Source organism: Chiloscyllium plagiosum, unplaced genomic scaffold (genome assembly GCF_037043375.1).
Source record: "Chiloscyllium plagiosum isolate Xiang-an unplaced genomic scaffold, Cpla_swu_hap1 HiC_scaffold_20, whole genome shotgun sequence".
NCBI classification, from domain to species: Eukaryota; Metazoa; Chordata; class Chondrichthyes; order Orectolobiformes; family Hemiscylliidae; genus Chiloscyllium; species Chiloscyllium plagiosum.
Genome location: NW_028270158.1, coordinates 28,409,564 through 28,434,194, shown reverse-complemented (window position 1 = coordinate 28,434,194; position 24,631 = coordinate 28,409,564). Strand labels below are relative to the sequence as shown.

Here is a 24,631-nt window from a genome sequence, read left to right as displayed (position 1 = left end):
TGAAGTAGGCTTTCTTGCCAACCCAACTCCACACCCCAACAGATCTCATTGTGGCTAGCAAACACCCTGTGAACAAAATGTGCGTGCAAAAAGGCAATAATTTCAGACGAAGTCACGCATGAGTCACATGTTCGTTTCAGATGGTGCAAAATGTGCAGGCCATGGCTTTCCCAAGCCTACAGAATACAAGCCTTACAGTCAGTTTCAGACAACAGCGATTAAGCCTGTTCTGTTTTCTTTTTTTTTCTCCAAGATACAAGTTTCACTTGAGCACAAAAATGAAGGTTGCAGAATTAACTGAGTGCTGCACTGTCAGAGGTTCCATCGTTAGGCTCAGACATTGAACCAAGGCCACGTCCGCCTAATCAGGCAGATGTAAAAGATCCTCTGGCACTAATTTGAAGTATAGTGGAGTTATCCTGTCTGTGCTAGCTAATAATTTTCCCTCAAACAACAACAGACAATAAATTAGCTAGTCATTGATGATTGTGGGAGCTTGCTGTGCATAAATTAGTTGTTCTTTTTCCTATAATTCCTCTGTGACTACACTTCAGAAGTAATTCATTAGCCTTAAAGCACTTTGAGGCATGGGGTGGTTGTGAAAAATGCGATATAAATGTACTTCTTTCTTTCAAGTCAGTCTCCTCCAAGATGCTTGTTGGTCCACATTGGCAATGAACAGTTAATATCTCTTCTGGTTAAAACGAAAGCACAGCAGTTAAAAAAAGATCACGTGAGTAAGCCAATAACAGTCACATAGTAGTTCAATACGTCTCACTTGCTTGCATTCCAATTTTAGATCAAAACATAAATCTGTTGATTAACTGAGCTAAGATCAGAGGACTGGCAGCAAATCAGAGGCCAGATACCCTGCCATCTACTGTGTGAAACATGTATGGCAGAATATAATAGATTATGGACATAGTTGAGTGAATAAATTGAAGCTTTCTAAATCTCTTCATGGTACTAGCAAAATTCTCAAGTATCTTTGACAACTGCTGATGTAATACCAAAAATAAGAATCCACCAGCAGTAAGTGAGTAGCAGAGTGAAATGCTTTCCTTTACAGATCAGGGATTCAGCACCAACAACACTCCTGGAATATCAGTTCCTTGAGTGTCATGAACAGGCTGTGATTGAACTCAGCAAACTTAAAAATGGGAAATGAACATCGCAGTTATGGCATACAACACAGTACAATGTAGAGACAGCACTCAATGTGGTCAGTACTGAAACAAACTGGAAATAAGTTCTGACCTACCATCTCAACACAGAATTATGCTTGGAAAAGAAGATCTGAATAAAAGAGAGATTACAGAAATTGTAAGAAGCAGTCATCTAAAACACATGCAAGATTCAAAAAGCATCAGGAAGTAGGAACACCATGTTTGAACATCATTTATTATTTCCCCTTCTAATTCTCATATTTTCTTGATAAAGTAAATTTGTAATTTAATGCAGTTATATTCTAGTAGCCAAATATTTTGAGATTCAGTTTGTGCTTGAAATTAGAAGAAAAGTGGTTTAATGCCAGGCTTTGGTCAGAAACTGTTGCATTACTGGGATAGGTATGTAATAAGAGATAGTCAGATCTTAAAAGCCACAATCAGTTTCCTCCACCTTCAGTGTCTTACCTTCGTTCTGAGCCAAACAACCGTGTCAACTCCGCTCTGCCAGGACTGCAGGTACGAAATCGCTGCTCCTGGTCCTTATTTGCTTGGAAGGCCTGTTTGTCGCTGATCCTCTTGGCTTTAGGGACATCTGCCATTTTGGCATAGTCCAGATTTATTCGTGTAGCTGGAGAATGGCTTGACCCTTCCCCAACCCTGCTGCTTGAACTTTCAATACTCGACAGCGTGGCACCACTGGTCTCTGAATCGAAGGAGCTCTGGGAAGGGCTAACACAAGAACTGCTGCAGTAAAGGTTACCTGTAGAAGGGAAAGGATTGCTATACAAGCTAGAGTGGCATGATATTATCATGCGACTCTCAGAGGAACTTTACCTGCTGGTGATGCTGCTTCTTGGAGGGGTGATGAGATGCTTTGTTTCGGACTTCAGCTTCTCCAGAGAAAAGTAGCCACTCTCCACACGCTTTTTCTGCTGACTGTCCATCTCATTAATATCAACCACACTCTGGGCTGCTGTTCAGGTAGAAGACAGAACTTGTTTAGAATCAGACAATCATTCACGAGGATTTACAACAGAACCACCCCGACCTTCCAAGCAATGTGGACAGTGAAAATATGTTTCAACTCTACCATCATTGAAAGAAAAGGCACCTCCCAGCACCCCAGGTCTAATCAAGAAAGTGTATTACTCTATCAATTGTACTTGCACACTACATTGTTCACAAATTGGCAGAAGCTACAAAAATAACCCAATGCTCTTGTACAAAGAGTCAGCTGTAATCACACAATTATGGACAATGGGGATGTGGACAAGAAAACGGGCAACAATGTTTGGGTAGTTTACTTAAACCTGAAAGTTGACTGTGCTCTGTCAAAGCAAAACTCAGAAATTTCAATGATGTCACTGTACTCAGTGACTAGACCAGTTCCAGCTGGATGAAAACAGAGGTGAGCTATTTTGTTAAAACACAATCAATTCTGAACAGAGACACCTGTCAAAAGAGATTCCATCCACTGCCTGGGGACAATCCAGATTGTTCATCTACAGATCTGACCTGGTGAACTCAAGAGACTAGCAATCAACTAGTTCCATATTTTACTTTTTGTATCATTAATGATTAATCATCTCACAAATCATTCCAATCATCTGTTCCACTGCACTTTGAAATCACTCCTCATTAGTTTAACTTTCTCAAACATTTTTAAAAATATTACCAGAAGGATTTCTGGCAAGTTCACATGTTTAAAATGTCGAACCTGTTTAAGTGCAACAGGTTTAATTGGAAGCACACTAGCTTTCGGAGCGACACTCCTTTATCAGGTGATCACAATCACCTGAAGGAGCGTCGCTCCGAAAGCTAGTGTGCTTCCAATTAAACCTGTTGCACTATAACCTGGTGTTGTGTGATTTTTAACTTTGTACACCCCAGTCCAACACTGGCATCTCCAAATCCTGTTTAAGTGCAGCTGTGTATTTTTAAGCAAGTGCTCACTATATCTACAAACTGTACAGTTCTGGAGTGTTTAATTGCAGAAATACTCTAATGCATAGTTTGGGTCTTTTTTTTTAAACTATGTTCTCACACTATTCCTAGCTATTAGGTATGCAGCATAACATGGAAAATGGTTCAATTCTAAAATATGAGGCTTCAGAAATCTGACCAATGACCACATGGGTAAAGAGTATTTTTCTGTAGCTTTGATTGTGGGCTGAAATGGGAAAAGAACTGTTTTAGAAATCAAAGACTACTGAAGGATTACTGCAGTATTTAAAAGCAAGAAGCCTGACACTCATTGTAAGCACCATTTACACAGCTGCTTGTTTGACAAGTAGTTGAAGTGTAGTTTGTAGATGAGCTGGATCCAAGAGTGTGTACAAATGGAAATTCAGCCAGTGACAAGGGGTTAATTGATCTGTGGATTAGTTACCAGTTCTCAGTGACAAAGCCCCTCTGCCAGCTAACTGTGTGATTGGTTCTCAGGAAGCTGAACAGCGTGGGGCTGTGAACAAGATGGTGAGAAGCCTTCAGACATTCACCAGCTTAGTAGCGCTCTCTGTTCCTCACAATAAAAATCATTTTGAGCCAGAAGCTTTCTCTTCAACAATTGCTGAAAGCTATGGTTCAACTAATAAAACTTTTCTAAGTGTGAATCAGTCGCCTTGTGCCTCCAACCATCTAACCAGTGGAAATATGTAGAAAAGGTCAACTCAGTGTTCTGATCAGCACAAAACCACCTCAGTGGAGCCTGTGGACAAGGCCTACAGATCTGCTTTCCCAGCTTTTCCCTCCATCTATAACACCCATGTTTGTGTGTGTGTGTGTGTGTGTGTGTGTGTGTGTGTGTGTGTGTGTGTGAGAGAGAGAGATCGAAGGAGCCTTTATAGGGGGTTTATAGAATCCTTGTCCATTACAGAAACCTAGTCCAAGCTCTCTGTAAACCTAATGTAAAAGTCAGATAAACTGGCGAGTTCTCCATACTTATATAAACTCTTAGGGATAGGGTAGGTGATGGGTCTGGTAGGATGCTCTTTGGAGGGTTGGTGTGATATTGATGGGTCAAATGGCCTGCTTTCAAACTGCACAGATTCTATTGTTTCTATTAAAATCTTTAACTCTTGTGATGGTCCTGGGAATAGCGGGGCTTGAGTTTCAGCACACTACTCTAGTGAGGTGTGACACAAAGAAAACTTTTGAGATCGAATCCCACCATGGCAGATGATGAAATTTGAATTCAATAAAAATCTGGAATTAAGAGTCCTAACGAAGACCATGAATCGTCGATTATCAGAAAAACCCAGAAGGAAACTGCCATCCTTATCTGGTCTAGCCTACATATGACTCCAGACCCAAAGCAATGTGGTTGACTTTAAACTGCCCTCTGGGCAATTAAGGTAATAAGTGCTTGTCTAACCAGCGGCACAGACATCCCATGAATTAATACAAAACAAATTCTCATCCTATTTTTCCCATTAATATCTTTTAACCTTCTTTCAGTACTGCTGATGGTTCAGACGACGGAACAATGGAAGACTGGTTTTTCGAAGGGCTTTTCATCATGGGACTGATGACATGGAGCTCTTTATTTTTCAGTTCTTCTTGTTCTTGCCAGAGTGTTGACCTCGTGCTTGGGACTTTCTCAGCGGCTGGCATGCTGCTACTGGTAACTGCAACTTTAGCAGGTCCCGGTTCCTGTCATAAGCAAAACAACATCCTCCTGTTATTAAACTCACATTAAATTAAAAAAATTAAATTACATTAAATTTTTTAAAAAGTTATGATAAGCATATAAAATAATAATGGATACCAAAGAATGACTTGACAAACGGAGTCTAAACAATCCCAACAATTACAAGAGCAAGACTTCGGCAGGTGAACCTATATGAAACTGCTGGTTGGTTATCCAAAAATTCGTAAACAATATCCACTCAGATTCTACTACTGGCTTCACAAAATCTGAGGCAGTATAATTCAGAATGACCTAGTCACGGCTCTATCACAATGCATCTAATTAATCAGTTCCTCAACAAAGGAGGTTGAGAGACAAATAAAGCAGAATCAAGGTTTGTGTTAACACCAACAGCACTGTGGTCTCAGAATTGAACCATTCTCTTGGCAAATTACATCGGTCATTAACTCACATCACTGAGACACTGCCGTCTCCTCCACCTCCGACACACCACATTGGCTATCGTCTAAGTTAATTAAATCATCTTTGGACTTCAGCAAAATTAAAAAATTTGTGGATAATTCCAAACTTGGGAAGTGTGGTAAACAGTGAGAATAATGCCATTCAACTGCAACACAACATAAGGTAACAAAATAAAAAGACAAATAGATTAAATTTAATACAGAGAAGCCTGAAAAGATAAATATTAGTGGACAGGATAGCAAGAGGTGCTATGGACTTAGGTCAGCACAGTTCTAAAGATTGTGTAGGGACACAGGACTTCACATGTTCATATCTGGGAAGGAGGCCAAGAAAATAATTAGAAAAGCAATTGGTATCTTGGGCTCAAAAGAGATATTAAGTATAAAAATAGGAAAGGTGTGCTGAAAATTTACAGAAGTCATAACAAGAGTACTTCTCCAGCTCTGTCCACCAGATTTTAAAAGAACATCATAATATCAGAGTAAGCCATTCAGCCCATCAAGACTGCTCCAACATTTTGCAATTCAATCACATTATGGCTGACCTCATTATGGCCCCAACTCCACTTTCTTATCCTGCACAAAATAGCTGATACTTCCATTGGAGATCAAAAATCGACTCTGCCTTAAATATACCCAACCACTGCAGATCTCTTTGGAAGAAAATTCAATGATTTGAAAGAGAAGAAATTTCTCCTCATTTGCATCTTAAATTGAACCCTCCTTATTTTCCAGATTCCCCACAAGGGAAAATATGCTTTCAGTATGTACCTCAGAATCTTCTCTCTTCATAAGATCACCCCTAAGTTCCAATAAATATAGCTCCAACTGCTCAACCTGTCTTCATAAGACAATCTTCTGTCCCAGAAACCAGCTTAATGAACTTTTCCTGACTTGTTTACAATGCAAGGATATCTCTCCTTATGTAAGGGGAAACCAAAACTGTACACAGTGCTCTAAATTCTGTATGACTAAAGCCTGTACAAGTATAGTAAGATTTTCCTACTTTAACATTTATCATGGTTTGCACTAAAGGCAACATTCCATTTGCTTCCTAATTACTTCCTGCACCAGATGCTCGCTTTTGTACCACAGCTTTCTGTAGTCTCTGTTCATTGAAATAACACTCTGCTTATCTGTTCTTGCTGCTATAGTGAACACGTTTTTCTGCTTTATGCCCCAGTACCAAAGTTTTTAACCAAAGTTTAACCTATGTTTGCAGACTTTTTGGTTCCTCATCATAAATGTGGCTACCCTTCCTACCTATCTTCACAGCATCAGCAAATTTGGCTATAATGTAGTAGATCACCATCGAATTTATTGATGTAGATCATAAACCTTGACACCCCAGCAGTGATCCTTATGGAATTCCATTATTACAGTTGGACAATCCTCTCTCCATTTTAATATACTATCCCTAATGCTATAAGCTCTTATCTTTCTGTGACACTTTATACTGAATACCTTTGAACTTCCAAATGCCATTATATTTACTGGTCCCTTTTGTTCACCCTGCTTTCACATCTACTCATAAATTAGTCAACACGATTTCTCTTGCACAGCGGTTGACTAATACTATTTTTTAAATGTCTTTTTGATACCTCCTTAATAATGCAACACCAGGTTATAGTCCAACAGGTTTATTTGGAAGCACTAGCTTTCGGAGTGCTGCTCTTTCATCAGGTGGTTGTGGAGTATAAGATCATAAAACACAGAATTTATAGCAAAAGTTTACAGTGTGATGTAACTGAAATTATATATTGAAAAAGACCTGCATTGTTTGTTAAGTCTCTCATCTTTTAGAATGGCCATGTTGGTTTCAGTTCTTTCATATGTAAATCCCAGAACTTTTTTAAAGTTACATTCTCAAGTGAACTTTAACAATAGATGCCTTGTCAGCACAGATAATGCATTGAAGGTGTGAGGTGCCCTGTGTGAGGCTGTCCATGTCCCAATGTTCAGACCGAATCTAATCTAAAAAAGGGATTTTTAACTTTTTACCCCCCAGTCCAACACCAGCACCTCCAAATCCTTAATAATGGATTCAATTATTTCCCAATGACAGTGTCGAACCTTCTGTCTCCCTCTTTTCTCAAATGATAGAAAGTGTGAAGGTCCTTCAGATGGTACAAAAGAGATTTACTGGAATGGTCCAGAGATGAGGGAATTTGACAACAAAGTTAAATTGGAGAAGCTGCTGTTATTCTCCTTAGAGCAAACCAAGTTCTGGGAGGATATGGTAAAGGAATACAAGACTATAATAGATTTAAATAAGGCAAATAAAGGCTGTATCCATTAGCAAAATGTACACGAACCAAATGATACAAGTTTCAGTTTTGGACAGAGACACTCGGAGAGAGGTGTGGCTTGTGAGAGAGAAGAATTTTACAAAAGGGTATAACAGTGATTTGGGCCTCATTGCTTATAAGACTACTAGACATGGAAACAATCCACAAGTTCTAAAGAAAATTGGTTCGGCACTTGAGGGGACTTGCAGAGTTATGGAGACAGAGTTGGGGAATGGTATTGACTGGGCTGTTTTACAAAGAGTCAGCATAGACTCAATGGGCAGGATACCACCCTCCCTCCCCACGCAATATTGACTACCTGAAGGCCACTCTACCAGCCTTCAGGAAGCACGCTACTATGCCGATGCAGGTGTGTGTGCACAGACATGTGTGGGGCTGGGCCAGATGGAGTTCTGATAAATTCTGAAGCATGTTGTGCCTTCCTGCATGGGGAGGTCACCAACGTAATCGAAATGGCAGCCCAAGGGGTCAACAAGGTGAGAGATCCCACAGTCACAGGCAGGAAAGTCAGGCCCCCAGTGGCCCCCAACATCCACAAAGGGATTTCCCCCAAACTTTCTGTCCCCTATTTTTCTTTTATTTTTTAATTTATTTAAATGGAGTACCCAAAAGACTCTTGCCTACCTCAGTGTTCTCCACCTTACCTAGTGCTGAGTCGCCAAGGTTGCTGCCCTTTGATTGGACCTACCATACAAGCAAGCCTGTCCACTGTCATTAAGATAAGAAGGGGAGTTCAAAGTCTGTGTCAACTGATGTCAAGAAAATTGATTTCCTAAAACAATTCAGATAAACTACAAGTTGTTTTGCCACAATGCCAAGGCTCGGAGACTGCTAGTCAACAATCAGATTGTTGTTAAAGCAGCAGGGCTCCAGGGATTAAACAAGCAGTCAGATTAATCCAAGGTGGCATAGTGGCTCAGTGGTTAGCACTGCTGCCTCACAGCGCCAGGGACCCTGGTTCAATTCCAGCCTTGGGCTGTGTGGAGTTTTCACATTCTCCCCGCATCTGCATGGGTTTCCACCCTAATCCAAAGATGTGCAGGTCAGGTGAATTGGTCGTGCGAAATTGCCCATTATGTTAGGTGCATTAGTCAGAGAGAAATGGGTCTGGGTAGTTTACTCTTCGGCGGGTCGGTGTGGGACTTGTTAGGCAGAAGGGCCTATCTCCACACGTAGGGTATCTAATCTAATTTAACCAAGAGTAGTCATGATATGAAGTGCACCAAACTATCAATCAGTGTGTTTGCCTTAGTTGACAGAACCCATCTCTGACTTAGGTATGTTTCAAATCAACTTGTTAGGAGCTGTTACCACACACCCCTGGTACACAGCTCCCTGACCCAAAAGAAGGGACACGACCACTGCATCACAAGGGCCCTCATTTCTGAGTGAGAAGTTTGTGAATTCAGAACTTCAGCAGACTACAATGGAATACAGAGGAATTGCTGTATTGTCCTTCACAAAAGACAATAAACCTAGATTTGAACAACTTGCTCAGAGGCAAAAAAAAGTATTTTCCAACAATCTTGGCCAAAATGTTTCCTTCAACCAAAAGCTAATTAACTGCTTATTCAACTCATTGCTACATATGGATTTTTGTTGATTACAAACTGTCTTTTATGCTTGCATGTAATCACTACAATTTCAATGATAAAATGCTTGTTTTACAATGAATTAAGATATTCCAAGAAACAGCTACACATTGTATAAGGGTTTATTGCCATGATCAATCATGTCAAAACCCTAACCATAGTGTCACACCGACAAAGGATTGCTGATGGGAACAAGAATCATTGACAATATACATGCAATACTCAAAATCCATTTTAATTTTAAACAGTGCTGTGTCTCTCGTGGATCAGACCAAAGCATGTTAAAATATTCTGTAACTATACTGGGTGAAAACTCAGTCCTGGGAAAATACTTCATCCAGTTTACAGTAGAATATGGACTGCAACCAAATAAGTATATTAACTGACAAACCTGGCTGCTATTTTCAGGTAACAACCATGTGATTCTATTATAACAAAAACAAAAAAATTATTTTACTGCCTTTATATTCTAAAAATACCAAGTGCTTATGTGGTAATTCCTGCTATTGTTTAAACACACACTCTGTGGCTATCAGTACTACAGTTCAGGAAAAGGACATTAAATGAAATTTCCTGGCATTTTGCAAAACTATTTTTTTTTTAAATTCTTATTCAAATATTGGAGACCATCTGCTGCACTTGATCTTCTAGGTGGTAGAGGTCACAGGTTTGAAAGGTGCTGTTGAAGGAGAGCACTGCTACCACTGTGCACTGGTATGGAGGGATTGAATATATAAAGTAGAGGATCAGGTACCGATTAAGTGGACTGTTTAGATCTGGGTAGTGTTGAGCTTCTTGGGTGTTGCTGGAGCACCTAAAAGCCAGTCGTGAACAAATGTTTCCTTCAGGTTAAGGGCACTCACTGAATCAGGGTTTGTCTTCTAGATTCATGACAATGGTAGAGTGTACAATATATGAAGCCATTAGTTTACAGTCTGTAGCGAATTATAACTCTGCCCACATCACCTCATGAATGAGGATTTTCAAGCTGACAGTTCTACTCTAAATCTATTCTAATTAGCACAATGGCAGTTTCACAAACACAATGGAGTACAGTACCATAATGGAATGTTACTGAATTAGTAATCCAAAGACTCCAACTAATGATCCAGAGACATTAAATCCCAATGTGAAGACAGTTCTTTCCATCCAAAATAACTTTGGTCACTCCTCCCAATAACACCATGAACAAATGCATCTGCAGCAGATAGATGAGTGAGGACAAGGTCAACTAGATTTATTTTCCTCCTCATGTTGGTTTTCTCATCACCTTCCACGGTTCAATCTGCCAGTTATGTCCTTCAGGGCTCAGCATGTTCAGTTTGTATTAGTGCCTCTGAGTTACTCTTGACAATGAACAGTGAAATTTCCCATTCAGATTACAGTATGTTCTCTTGTGTCTTCCAACTGATGGTCAACATGAAACATGGAGGGCAGTACATGTAATCAGGAGGATTTGTTGGCCATGTCTGATATGATCCCATTAGATGTCATGAGAACAGAATCAATGTAGAGGACTCCCAGACCACTCCCATTCCTTACTGACTGTAAACCATAGTGCTGCACTTTCCTGTCTGTGTGACAGGACATTCCCAGACTTAGTGAAGGAAGAGTCTATGATATTGCCTACAAGATATGATTTGGTTCATGTAACTATGTTAGGTATTGTTTGACCAGCCTCTTAGACACCTTTTACAATTTTGCACAAGTCAGTCATAGATGTTAATATGGAAGACATTCAGGGTTAAATAAGCAGGATATGTTTTTGTCTTTTAAGGGTCCTAGGTAGTTGCCATCTGGCTGAACTTTTCTGTCATGGTTTGATACAACCAAGTGAATTACTTAGCCATTTCAAAAGCAGCTAAGAATCAAGTACATTACTGTTAGTCTGAAGTTACATGTAGACCAAACCTGGTAAGGACAGCATTTTTCCTCTTTGAAGAACATTGGTGAAGCAGATGTATTTTAGAACAATCTGTAATCTTATCATCTCTGTTAACTAAGTTAACATTTTTGTTCTAGGTTTACTCAGTAATTGAATTAAAATCTCTCCAGCAGCTGTGGTAGGATTTGATCTCATGCCTCTGGATCATTGGATTACCTTTCGATTACCGCTCCAGTATTATGACCAATATGGTACCATTTTCCACCATTTCATCAGTGAACAGCCTGGAATTCCTCCTGCAGATGTCCATGGTTCACATGAGGCGTAGTATTTCAAGTTAAAATCCTGAAGCACATTTCAAATTGCAATAGCTTTTTCATCTCATAACAATGTACTCTGAAATATGGTACTGTGCCAAACAAACTGAAAACCCAATCGTTCACCCTTGATCTTTGCCAAGTTAGATAATCATAGTTCAGGTCAATATGCTTTAAAGTGGGTGTGCAGTATTCTTGGCCAAAGGAGAGTAGTTCTTGCTGCAAAGTGCCTTTATAAAAAAGTAACAAGATTTTGCCTGGCTGTTTATTGTAAAATAATTAATATCAGATTTTAAACAACAGTGATCTAATGATACTATTTTTCCCTCTTCCAAAATCCTTTATTCAAACTCAGCTGTACCACTCAACACTAGTTACAGTAATTTTGTCTAAGATTTTCCAAACCTCTTCCCTGCCCAGCTCACCCCTGTTAAGGTTGTGATCTCCTCCGTAGCAAGGTCCTGACTCTTGCTGGGAATCTTTACCAGGCATGCTAGCCCACCCCCTCTAGTATTTCACTCAAGTAAACATTCTTCATTTATGAACTTATATGACAAGTATTGGCAGAATATCAAACTATGGAGCACCGTTTGTCCCAACATTACTCTTAAGTTTCTTTCTGTTTGAAAATGTAACAAGCCACACCGTGCCAAATCAGATTATTATTTCTGGACTGTATGAGCTACAGTTCTCAAAGTCATTGGCAAGGCTGATTCAGCCCTGGCAACACAACTTATTTGCATTACCAATCCTGGCAACAGGATGACTGACACGAAACATATCAGCATTAACAAAGCAGAAAAGTAGCGGTAACTGGTGCAGCAGATCAGCACTGATCACTGCAGGGATCACAGGCATCATCTACAACAAAAACTCATACAGACATAACTAGCACGTCAATGAAGAGAGATATTCAATTTGACATTCATCATCTGCAACTGATATTCTCAAGTTACATTTTGTTTTCTTGAATAGACCCTGAGATACATACATATGAGATACATATCAGTTCATCAAAACTGTAAGTGAACCAAATACAATCCATGACAGCGATTCAAATCCCAAAGAAACAAAATTTATTGTTGTGAGAAAGCGGATAGGCCAGAACACCTGTTTTAAAAGTACGAACTTGCAGTTACACAACATTTTGCATAATCTCAGGAATCCTAAAGTGTTTCACAGTCTCAATTTTACAGTGTAACATGGGAAATAGAGCAGCCAATTTACAGACAGGCAGGCTCCACAAAAGGCACAGTGATAATGTCCAGATACAGACTGGACAATGCATCAGGGAGAACTTCACAATGCCTCGGGATCTTTTACATCCATCCAAAATATCAGACAAGATGGCGTAACAGCTCATCTGAAAAACAGTATTTCCCTCAGTAGTCCAATGGAGTTCAGCTTAGATTTATATGCTCAAATGTCTGAATTGAGACTCAAATCCATAATCTACTGACAGAAATGAGAATATCAATATTCTGTGATATAAATAAAGCCTTCCCCCATACCTCAGCATTTCCTCTTCTCATACATTAATGGTCTTGTGCAGCATTGTTCTTTCAAGTGTCAGAGCCAAACCAGTGCAAGGGTCTCCAAGGAGACTTGGCCTAGCAGAAATTCAATCTGTTTGGCCTCTCAAAGGTCAACTCTCTCAATAAAGGTCAAGCAGGTTGAAATAATCTCCAGGAACCTGATGCTGATCATATTTAAGAAATAAAACTTACTTTGCTCACATCAAAAAGCAACAATGATATACACTATTAAATCTGTTGTGCCTCATTCAAAGTTGACAGCAAACAAACTGAATTTACACAAATCAGAGCTGACTGCATAGTATGGCACACAACAAGCAGACATGCATAAGAAATAAATAAATAAGATACAAAGATCCCATTGAAAACTGTCTGCAAGATTTTCAGATACTATAAATATAAATGCAAGTTTCAGTGATATATTTAACCACACATTTCAAACGGTACTAGTTTCATTATTGCACTGTGATCTAAGTGGTTTTAACAAATGCTGGGATAGGGAGGACTTTCGTGCTGCTATACTAGGAAAGAGAAAAAATAGCTATAGTTCAGACTCCTGTTTGCTACTGGTGAAAACTGTTGGAAAGGGCATGTTAAACATATATTGCCATTCACTGCCTCAGCTCACATTAGGAAAAGCAAATTGGCAGAATGCCATTGGTGGTAAAACCATACCACAGGAAGTAGCAGTTCCATCAATAAAGACAGAGAGAATGAAGGAAATGAATATTATGACTTTCTGCTTCTCTGCTTACTCATACAACCTGCATTTTTAGGGCTCTTATCCCTGATGGGAATTTTCCTTTTATTGTGGTCAACATTGACTGTTCAACCAAAACCAATAAAACATTCAATTGGACAGTTATCTCATGGGTATTTGCTGGGTTGTACTAAGGTGAATTGGTTGCCACTTCACCTTAGATTACAGTGACCATATTGCAAGTGCAAGGGATTGATTGGGAAGCTTTTTAAAATGTTCTGAATTCATGTGTTATATTTTACATTCATCCTTTCTTTTAGGCAACCCAGCCCCACACAGCTCATGAAACAAAAACCGAAGTATCTACAGAAACTCAACAGGCCTGGCAGTATCTGTGGAGAGAAAGCAGTGTTAACATTTTGGGTCTGTTGACCTTTCTTCAGAACAAACTTAATTCTTATTGAAAATTAGTCTTTAGTGTAACTGAAGACCATTTTTAAACATAATTAATTAATGTTAGGTACCACTGATGATCATGTTAAATTCAACCCAATACCATGCATATCTCACATCATTTGATTTTGCTTATTTACGCATTGCCTTCCCACATTTTATTTACCTGTGGTGTGGCGGGTTCCACTTTCCTTTTCTTTTTCATATTTTGTTTGTTCGTGCGTGGATACACAATCAGCATTTCAAACCAGCTGAGAAGAAAAAGATCAGAATTTCAAGTGGCAATAAGGTCAATGGTCTCAAGGAGATTTATTCACAGGAGTCAGCAGCTGTTTCAAATCAAAATAGTGCAGACATTCAAAATCTGAAATAAAAACAGAAATTGCTGGAAATAACCTGCAGGTCTGGCAGCATCTGTAAAGGGAGAATTGTCTTTATTCATACATTCACAGGATGCGGGTTTTGGCTGGGTTAGCATTTTATTGAGGTAAAAACAATGACTGCAGATGCTGGAAACCAGATTCTGGATCAGTGGTGCTGGAAGAGCACAGCAATTCAGGCAGCATCCGAGGACAGGCAAAATCGACGTTTCAGGCAAAAGCCCTTCATCAGGAATAAAGGCAGAGAGCCTGAAGCGTGGAGAGATAAGCTAGAGGAGGGTGGGGGAGGGGGTGGGGAGAGAGTGGCATAGAGTACAATAGGTCAGTGGGGAAGGAGATGAAGGTGATAGGTCAGGGAGGAGAGGGTGGAGTGGATAGGTGGAAAAGGAACTGGGCAGGTCGGACAAGTCCGGACAGGTCAGGGGATCGAGTTGCTGGAGGTTAGAAGCTAGGATGAGGTGGGGGAAGGGGAAATGAGGAAACTGTTGAAATCCACATTGATGCCCTGGGGTTGAAGTGTTCCGAGGCGGAAGATGAGGCGTTCTTCCTCCAGGCGTCTGGTGGTGAGGGAGCGGCGGTGGAGGAGGCCTAGCACCTCCATATCCTCGGCAGAGTGGGAGGGGGAGTTGAAATGTTGAGCCACTGGGCGATTTGGTTGATTGGTGCGGGTATCTCGGAGATGTTCCCTAATAGTCCAGCATTAATACCACTTAGTTAACATTTCATATCAATCAGGAAAATGCTGGTGCAGTGATAATGTTAATTATGTGTTCACAGTAGTGTTCTGAAGAATTCCTGCTCTGCAGCCTTTGGAATCTACATTCAACTAACAAATCTGGACTATAAAGCTAAAGTCATAGATTTAAGATGGGAAACATTCTACTGGGATTTTTAATCTGGAAGATTTCATGCTAGGAGTTGGCGAAATGTGGGAGGAGAATTAGATAAAAGCTGAAAGAAGCAGAATGAGATCAGAATGCCCACCACCCGCCCCCTCTTAATTCTCCAGTTTTTCTAATTCCTCATCAGAGATCTGAGATAAAACTGAGTAAATGGCTCCCATGCTGCTGAAAAAAGATTCACAGCTGCTAAATCCAGAATAAAGCAAAAAAAACCCTGCAAAAGTAGCAAAAATGATGTCCAAAGTATTGAAAATTGCATCTATAATAATAAAAGCACATTCTTAAAACAAAAAAAAGGAATAGCCTTTTACTTAGGGAAGAAAGCAGTTACCATCCCTCAGTATTTTAAAGTATTTACTGCTCAGCCTCTCAATCTGAACGTCCTCTTGCTTTCAGTCTGGAAGCCTGACAGGATTCCTATTGGTTTATTAACACACCAGCACTCTCTGGCCATTTAACCTGCTGCCTGAACAGAAAACTGCCCTCTCTGAATTATCTCCTACATGCAATGAAATGTTTTAAGGTTCAATTTAACAATACCTATTCATCTTTTCTAATAACCTCTCTGCCTCCGCTATTAATTTCTCAGCTCTCTTGTACTTTCAATGCTTCTGCAATGAACTGAATCATGCTTGACATTTGTCATAAACTTCCTTTTTACGTTTTATTTTAAATTTTATTTCCACTGTTATCCAGAGAACATTAACTTTGAATGCTCGATCTTTCCCCTTCAAAAGAATATATGTTAAATTTGCACTTGAATTATCTCTCCTTTGAATATTCTCCATTGTTCTGTCTGATTTAACACACAATGACCTTTATCAGCGTACTATGGTAGGCCCCTTCTTAAATCAGAGATATTTATCTTTACCCAATTGAGCAATTTTATCATTGATATTTCTGAACTCTTTTCTAAAATCATTTTAAGCTGAATTATGTTGTTGTCATTCTCAAATGGATGATCTCATCCTGTAACACACTCCACTTGTCCTACTTTATTCCTCAGAACTAGATTAAATACTGTCTCCTACCTTATTGGAATGGAGACATATTTATTAGTTACTTATTGAGTTCTCATATCCATATATCAGAAATTCTTCTCCTTTCCTATCTTTAGCAATATATTTTCTCCACTTCATATCAGATTAATTGAAGTCTGATGTTCTTGTTTTACTTTTGGTACACATCTTTGAAATCTGCTTATGGATTTCTGCCCACTCATTGGCATCTTTAGAAGAACTTTCCAGCAATGCACAGCTCCTCCTCTGCTCGTAAACTCAAATATATTCAGAGTCATAGAGATGTACAGCATGGAAACAGACACTTCGGTCTAACTCGTCCAAGCCGACCAGATATCCCAACCCAATCTCGTCCTAACTGCCAGCAGCTGGCTCATATCCCTCCAAACCCTTCCTATTCATATACCCATGCGGATGCCTTTTCAATGTTGCAAATGTACCAGCCTCCACCATTTCGTCTCGTCATTCCATACACGTACCACCCTCTGAGTGAAAAAGTTGCCCCTTACGTTTCTTTTATATCTTTTATAAACCTCTTTCAGTTCACCCTTCAACCTCTGACGCTCCATGGAAAACAGCCCTTACCAATTCAACCTCTCGCTATAACTCAAATCCTTCAACCCTGGCACCATCCTTGTAAATCTTTTCTGAACCCTTTCAAGTTACACAACATCTTTTCGATAAGAAAGAGACCACGCAATATTCCAACAGTGGCCTAACCAATGTCCTGTACAGCCACAACATGACCTCCCAACTCCTGTACTCAATACTCTGACCAATAAAGGAAAGCATACTAAACGACTTCTTCACTATGCTATCTACCTGCGACTCCACTTTCACAGAGCTATGAATATCCATCTGGTACATCATTCAAAAATATTACCATGCCCCCTCCTTTTTTCCTTTCTTCATCATTCCTGAAAGTTTGATAACCAGTGATGTTTAAAATTCATTCCTTGATTATGCCATGCCTTTTTATTGTGACTACATCATAATTTCATGTAACAATTTATGCCTAATCAAATAATCAACTTGATTATTTACACTGTGAAGTTGACATACATATAATTTATACTTCCTTCCTCACTTTCATTATTTTCATGAACACAATGATTACTGCTCCAGCCAGCAAGGCTTACATCTCCTGCATGAATAAAAAAACTTATGCCTTGCACATATTGGGATATTTCATAATTTACTGCTGTTTATACCTTGGTCCTCTGATCTCCATTCTGCTATTTTCTGGTTCTCCTTCCACACTTTGCCAAGTTCTAGCATGAAATCTTCCTTGTTGAAATTCCCAGCAGAATTTTTCCCATTTTAAAATCCCAGCAGGAGTTTCACAACCCGAACACAAATTCATTCATACTTGGTTTTGTTTCAGGTCTGCTTACTCATGAAACTGCTTACTAACTTACTCACTTCTCTTGAAAAGGGGACACAGGTGAGGTTTCAGAGGAAGAAAAATGGCTCCAAAGTGACCTCACAACTGGGAATGGCAGTTTGACTTGATAAACTGATATGTAAGTTTAGAGAGGTTATCAGTGGCTACAATTATTCCCATGTTGCTCCCGATATCCCAAAAAGGTAATGTCTACGAAGGGTACGGTAGCCTTAGCGAGACAAGCAATGAGAAATCCATCTGCACTCATATTGTTCACTTGCTTGACTGTAATTAGTTAACCATGTGCATTAATGTTAGATCACTGCAAATCTGCACTTAAAATTCTTTGGAATCAGAAAAGTGAGGTGGTGCATGATCATAGGGAAAGAATATACATCATATTGTAGATTTTTTTGCAGTCAGGCATTAGGCTCAGCTGAGCAAAACATTAAAAAAGGCATTTATTTCATTTGATTTCACTTCTTCATTGAGGCCATGGGATGGTTTTTCAGCATCTATTACCCCCACCAGTGTACAAAATGCATTGGCAGTAATTTGTTTACTGTCAAGTCCCATACTTGACCAGATGCATTAGTCTACTGATAATAAATCACCAAGTCATGGATGAGGAGAGTCGACATGTCCTTTCAAAATCTAGTTGACAAATATTGAACATAAAACTAAATCAAATTAATTAATCCCATCTGATCTAAACAATCTACACATAAATATCTTCTATTGTGTCTTGCTTTTTGTCAGTGCTCTTCAGTCCAAAGATGTGCACATTAGGTGGATTGGCCATGGGAAATTTCCCCATAGTGTCCAGGGATGTGCAGGTTAGGTAGATTGGCCAAGCTAACTTGCCCTGTAGTGTCCAGGGCTGTGCAGGTTAGGTGGGTTAGCCACGGGAAACATGGGATTAGAAGAATCGGAGGGATGGTGCTGAGTCTGTGTGGGATACTTTTCAGAGGGACAGTGCAGATGTGATCGGCCAAATGGCCACTTTCCTTACTGAAGGGATTCTATATTCAATGATACTTCTTTGTAATGTTGTCTAATTTGTTGGCTCACTCATCTCCACTCATTTCCATTTTGGTACTGACAATATCACCTTCCTTTCCTCTTGAAATATTGGACTCTTGCACACATCTTCCTCGGTTGCAGCTCATTTTTCTGAGAGGTAGCTCTGTGCATTCTCCCACATCTTGATGCTTTACCCTGTTCCTGCAGAAATGACTACCATCAGAGAAAACCGTGTCCTTAAATCATCATATCTCACACGATTCCAAAAAGATTCCAACAAAATTTGCAGTGGGATACAAAATTTTTAAAAATGACATGACAAAAACAGCATAGCATATAAAATTAAACCTAAAATACAGGGGTACAATATGATAATGTGTGAACTTTACATAAAGTACCTCTCAGGATGACATAACTACAGTCTGAATATGGGCTAATTCTTTGGGATTTACCTCATCTCATGTCTCTCTTTAACAGTTATCTTTGGCAAGTTATTTGTTTAATCTATTGAACTAAATTGTGGAGCTTTTTTTAAACTGTTCTGCAATCCAGACAAACATCAAGGAGTTTACTGGCTCATTATGAGGTTCATAAACGGGCACTCAACTGGCAAAGGTTCAGCATAACAACCATTACTAAAACACAGTAAGCATGTCAGATAAACATTACAGAGTTTAACTTTTATTGCCAGAAATTTTGAGCCTATGGAATGAACACCAGAGAGCAAACTCCAAACTGGTTGTGTCGGCGATCTAAACTGGAGTCTAGGTAATACAACGGATTTTAAAACTCAAAGCTTGTAAACTAACCCAGAAATCAACACATCTCCCTTGCTGGATAGATGCATTCCATGTCTCAGGTTTCCAAAGTAATCCCACAGGAACTTTGTTTTTATAATCCTTCTTTTACTACAAATTTTCTCCTCTCCTGTCTGAAGCTACTGATTTTCTCCTGCAGTTTCACAAGGAGCCAGTTGTGCTTGAATACATTCTCCAAGAGGCACAAAGGATTTGTGTACAGGATACCTGCTGGTCAGAAGCTGTGCAGATTCAAAAAGATCAATGCAGCTTGGTCAAGTTTACAGATGATACTAAGGAAGTGTGGCAAGAATAATCAACAATCAAGAGATTACAAAAGGAATTAGACAGGCAGAGTTATGGTTCCACGACACACATATTAGGCAACTTGAAGAGATTAGACAGTTATTCATGTGAATAAATCAGCAAACAAAACCTCAAGGTACTTCAGCCTTGAATGTAGCTGAATCAAAAGATGTCTTATGAAAACAAGGAAGTTTTGGTAATGTAATCTGATGAGTAATCCAGAGACTCTAAATAATACTTTAGGGCATGAGTTCAAATATCAACACAGCAGCTGGCAGAATTTAAATTCAATTAAGTAATACATCTGGAATTGAAAGCCAGACTAAATAACAGTGGTCATTAAACTATCAGATTGTCATAAAACCCAACTTCATGAATGCATCGAGGGAAGGAAATTTGCTATTGCTACCTGTTTTGGTCTACAGACATATAGGTGCATGGTTGACTCTTAACTGCCCTCTGAAATGGTAGGACAAGTAACTCAACTGTGTCAAAATGCTGCTGAAACATTGAAAAACAATAAAACTGGATGGACCACCAACACCAGAGTAGGCACTCGAAACCTCAATACTGCAACCTTCCCCATGACATTGCAAAGTCCTCCACTGACGGTGGGATACAGTCAGGTGGGAGCTGCCCTGAGCCACTGATTCTGAACCCTATGAGGTCTTTTGATATCTGATCAAACACAGACAAGGAAACCTTTTAGCAGATTACAGCTACTGCAAACCCTCAGCATATGAACCAATACTCAACACTGAATATCATTTGGAAGAAGCACTACAAGGGCACACAACATACTTTGCGTAGGGGAGATTGATACCTATCATTAAAAGTGCCTCTGAAACATTAAGTTAAGGGAGCTGGCTGAGTCTTGAAGCATTGACTAACCTGTGGAAGATGATGATGGAATCAAAGGGAAAGGTCTGCTTGGCTTCACCCTCGTCAATTTATCTGAGACACACTTTACAGTCCAGTTAAAGGGCCAAATGAAAGGTGGGCAAGATTGGAAGCTCTACATACTGAGAGAATAATGTCATAAGATTCCACTGTTTTAAACAAATAGGCGGAATTATCTATGTAAAAAACAAAAAGCAAAAGGTCTAAACTATCTATCTTAATTCAAACATTCAGAAATATATGAATTATCAGGTATAAGTAACGAACTGTGCACCAAATTTAAACACAACCAAGAGAGATTCCATGAGTTTTTCAGCAGTGTACTAGATGTCAGTGATCAATAAGAACCATAAAAATCCTTCAAACTCTATCTTTCACAAGTGAAATTACAGCTTCACTTCTTTGATTAGAATCTGACTTCCATCCAGCAACAACTCCAACTCAGCCTGGAGGCCCACATACCCCTCTACATGTAAGGAGTTGACAAACAACAAGACTCCAGCTCAAATTGTCCCAACGATTGCTCACCTCACAGTTGCTCAATCACTTCTCCCAAGACTGGTTTTCAAGGCTACTTCCCCTGCAACTAAATACTGCTATAATCCCGGCTCCCCAGGCTGCATTCAGCAGGCATCTCCTCAGCAAGCACTTCCCCCAGGCTTTTCCAAGGTCAAGCCTCTCATATGCATGGAGCTATCAACTGCTGCTCTTCACCAAATCTTTTATTATGGGTGAGTTTACATGCTATCCATGTTCAAGACTGGTGGTTGGATTTTCATGCCAAAATCATGATCACCTGAGCAACTTTACATGCCACACGCCAGAAGCAGGTGAACAGAGGGACCCAGTGGAATCCTCATTGTAAATTATCTGAATTCCTCTTGGACTGGAACCCTTAAAAAGTCTCAATTTTAATCAATGACCTGAGGGATCCAATGAAATTAAATAAAATAGTCAATCAGAAAACTTTAACCTATAAAATACATGGTTTAACTCCTGATAAATGATTTAAAAAGCATCATGCTTACCTTAAAAATGCCTAAACCTCTTAAACCCCTGACCTGACACCCCCAACTCTGCCAAATATGCTGTGAATCTGCAATGGAAAAGCATTAGCTCTGATCTCACTGGTCCATGGATAATATGGTGATGGCTTTATGTGTCTGTTATTACAGAAAGATCTTTTGCTAACTTAAGCATGTCTTGTGCTGATTCAATACTGCTGTACTTAGGAAATTAATGCTTTCCCCGTGTGTTGTGACTTTAAGTTTAATGGGATGAAAATTCAAGAATATTGGTGAATTCTTCTATTTTTGTTTCTGTGCAAGTCCAAATACCCTATATGCCAACTCAGATACAGAGGTAATGTTACTACATACCTGCATTACCCAACACAGGAGTTACTGAGCACGATAAAGTTGTGCTCAAAAGGCACCCTTGCAAAAATTATAAATATTTTGTGCTTTGTCCCCATCAGTCTACAGTTAATCATCAATGAAGTGATGGAGGATAAAATTTAAAAAGCTACCAAACCGCACTTGACAGCAATAACCTGCCCACCAATTTGGTTTCTGCTAAGGGAACTTGGCCAAAAGAGCTAAAAACATTGAGGAGAAAGTGATTGCTTTTGACATCAAAGCAGTATTTGAATGTCTGAGGCATTCAGGAAGTCTCTCTGCCAGTTGGAGTCCTACCCAGCACAAATGGTTATATTTGTTGGAGGCCAATTGTCTCAGCTCCATGAATTCCTCAGCAGATGTAATAGGTCCAAGTATCTTCTGCCGCCATGTCAATTAATTTATCTCCATCACAAGGCGAGCAATAGGACTGTTTGTTGATGATTGCAGTGATTTCAGGACCATTTGCGACTCCTCAGATACTGAAGAGTATATGTCCTTCTGGACAGCATTCAGGCTTAGGCTGAAAATGGCCAAGTAACATTCACAAAGATTTGGTAATGACCACCTCCGACCAGTGGGCAACTTATCAATGCTCTTTCAATGTATTTCAAAGTCCATGACCTCCACCATCTAGAACAAGAATAGCAGCCACTTGGAACACCTGCACATGCAGTTTACCCTCCAAATCATACACAATCCTTAATTGGACCGAAATCACTGTTCCTTCAATGTCACTGGGCTTTAATCCTGAATTACCCCCCTCAGCAGCACTGTGGGTGTACCTACACCAGATTACTACAGCAGAGTAAGAAAAAGGAACTCGTCACTCATGCAAGCAAAGACAGGCAACAAACGCTGGCCTTGCTAGTGACACAGACATCCCATAAAGAAAATAAACAAAGAGATGCATGAGATAATAAGCAGAAAAAGAGGAAGTTAATTACAGCTACTGCTAGACAAACCATGACTACAGGGTAAGGGAACAGACTAATAAAAGACATACATTTATGTAGCACTTTTCATTACCATTTAGGTACAACCAATGAAGCACTTTTCTTCAGTGTTATGAAGGAAACCCAGCGACTGATTTGCATTCAATGTACTCCCCCAAGCAGTAATCTGATAATGACCAGAAAAATCTGCTTTTTGCAATTTCCACAACACATTGTCAGCATCATTTCGAAAGACCACAATCATCAGTGAAGCAGTCTTTGGGTTAAACCCAAGGAAAGAGTCCTCACTGTACACAGGACGGAAGGTGGTTCCATTTCAAAGGATATACAATGTGCTTTGGCAGCCAATGCCAAGACGTTAATGAGATTTCCAAAGCTCTGCATCAATGATGCTGGCATGAAACATGAAAGCCCTCAATAATCAAGCGGAAGACCCTTGCTGGCAAACAATGCAAATTACAGCATCAGCTCTGGGCAGGTAATCATGACCACCACAATAACATGAGATTTCAGAAGTTCCAAAGCTAATGGCAGCACTTCAAACGAATAATCTGAAATTAAGAGTCTAACAACAACCATGAATCTATTGTCAATTGTCAGAAAAACCCATCTGGTCCTTTAGGGAAGGAAACTGCCATCCTTACCTGGTCTGGCCTACATGTTACTCTAGACCCACAACAATGTGGGTGACTCTTAATTACCCTCTGGACAATAAAGAATAGGCAACAAATGCTGGCCTAGCCAGAGATGCCCTCATCCTGTGAATGAATAAAAAAAAATCAGTATCATCAAGATCTTCCTCCGGCATGGGACAACTTCCTGCACATTTGTGGCAGGCATTGTCTTAGTTGAATCAGCTTTTCAGTCATTAAAAGATAAGCAGAAGATCTTGTCTGATCTCTCAATTGTCAGAGGCTGCTTTTTGGTCAACTGTTGCACTTGGAAGGATGCCAACTAGTTGTGATGTTGATTAATGGATGTGCATTTATGCAGGACTTGGGAATAATTCCTTGCTCATCTTCAAAATAGTGCCATGGAATTTTTCTTACTTCCACCTGAGCCATCAGACGAGGCCTTGGTTTAACAGCTCATCCATAAAATGGTACCTCCAACACTGTAGAACTCTCTCAATATAATACACTGCAGTGCCATCTTTGATTTTCTTGTGCTGAAGCCCTGAAATTGGAGTTTGAACTTAGAATCTTGTGATTCAGAGATAACTGAGCCACAGCTGACACCAGAAGGCAAGCAAATGCTGTTTTTGGGCAACTGCTCTTCACATGAACATTGGTCAAGACCTGGAATGATCAGAGAGTCAGGCAAACAAAGAAAAACGATAGAATAATTGAAAGTGCAATTGGTTGCAATGAGGGTGGACTGTCGGCTCCCACTGGATGGGATCACTCATTGTTTTGACATCTGTGGTGAACTAAACCATGGACTCTCTTGTCCTCTATTCTTACAGTTGAATTGTATAACATTACGCATTTAAAAGTC

General features: G+C 39.7%; 1 protein-coding gene across 5 annotated transcripts in view; it reads right to left on the bottom strand.

Annotated features, from left to right (window-relative positions):
• Positions 1-24,631, bottom strand: part of LOC122560748 (uncharacterized) — a 199,647-nt gene that overhangs the window by 81,113 nt on the left and 93,903 nt on the right. For 2 of the 5 annotated variants that reach the window (XM_043711765.2, XM_043711771.2), the window contains exons 5-8: positions 14,237-14,321; positions 4,616-4,820; positions 2,004-2,142; positions 1,635-1,913 (exon numbers count right to left, since the gene is read on the bottom strand). In XM_043711765.2, the coding sequence (XP_043567700.2) occupies positions 1,635-1,913; positions 2,004-2,142; positions 4,616-4,820; positions 14,237-14,321 (708 nt within the window). The remainder of the gene's footprint in view (positions 1-1,634; positions 1,914-2,003; positions 2,143-4,615; positions 4,821-14,236; positions 14,322-24,631) is intronic. The other 3 variants (XM_043711767.2, XM_043711770.2, XM_043711772.2) reach the window with 3 other exon arrangements.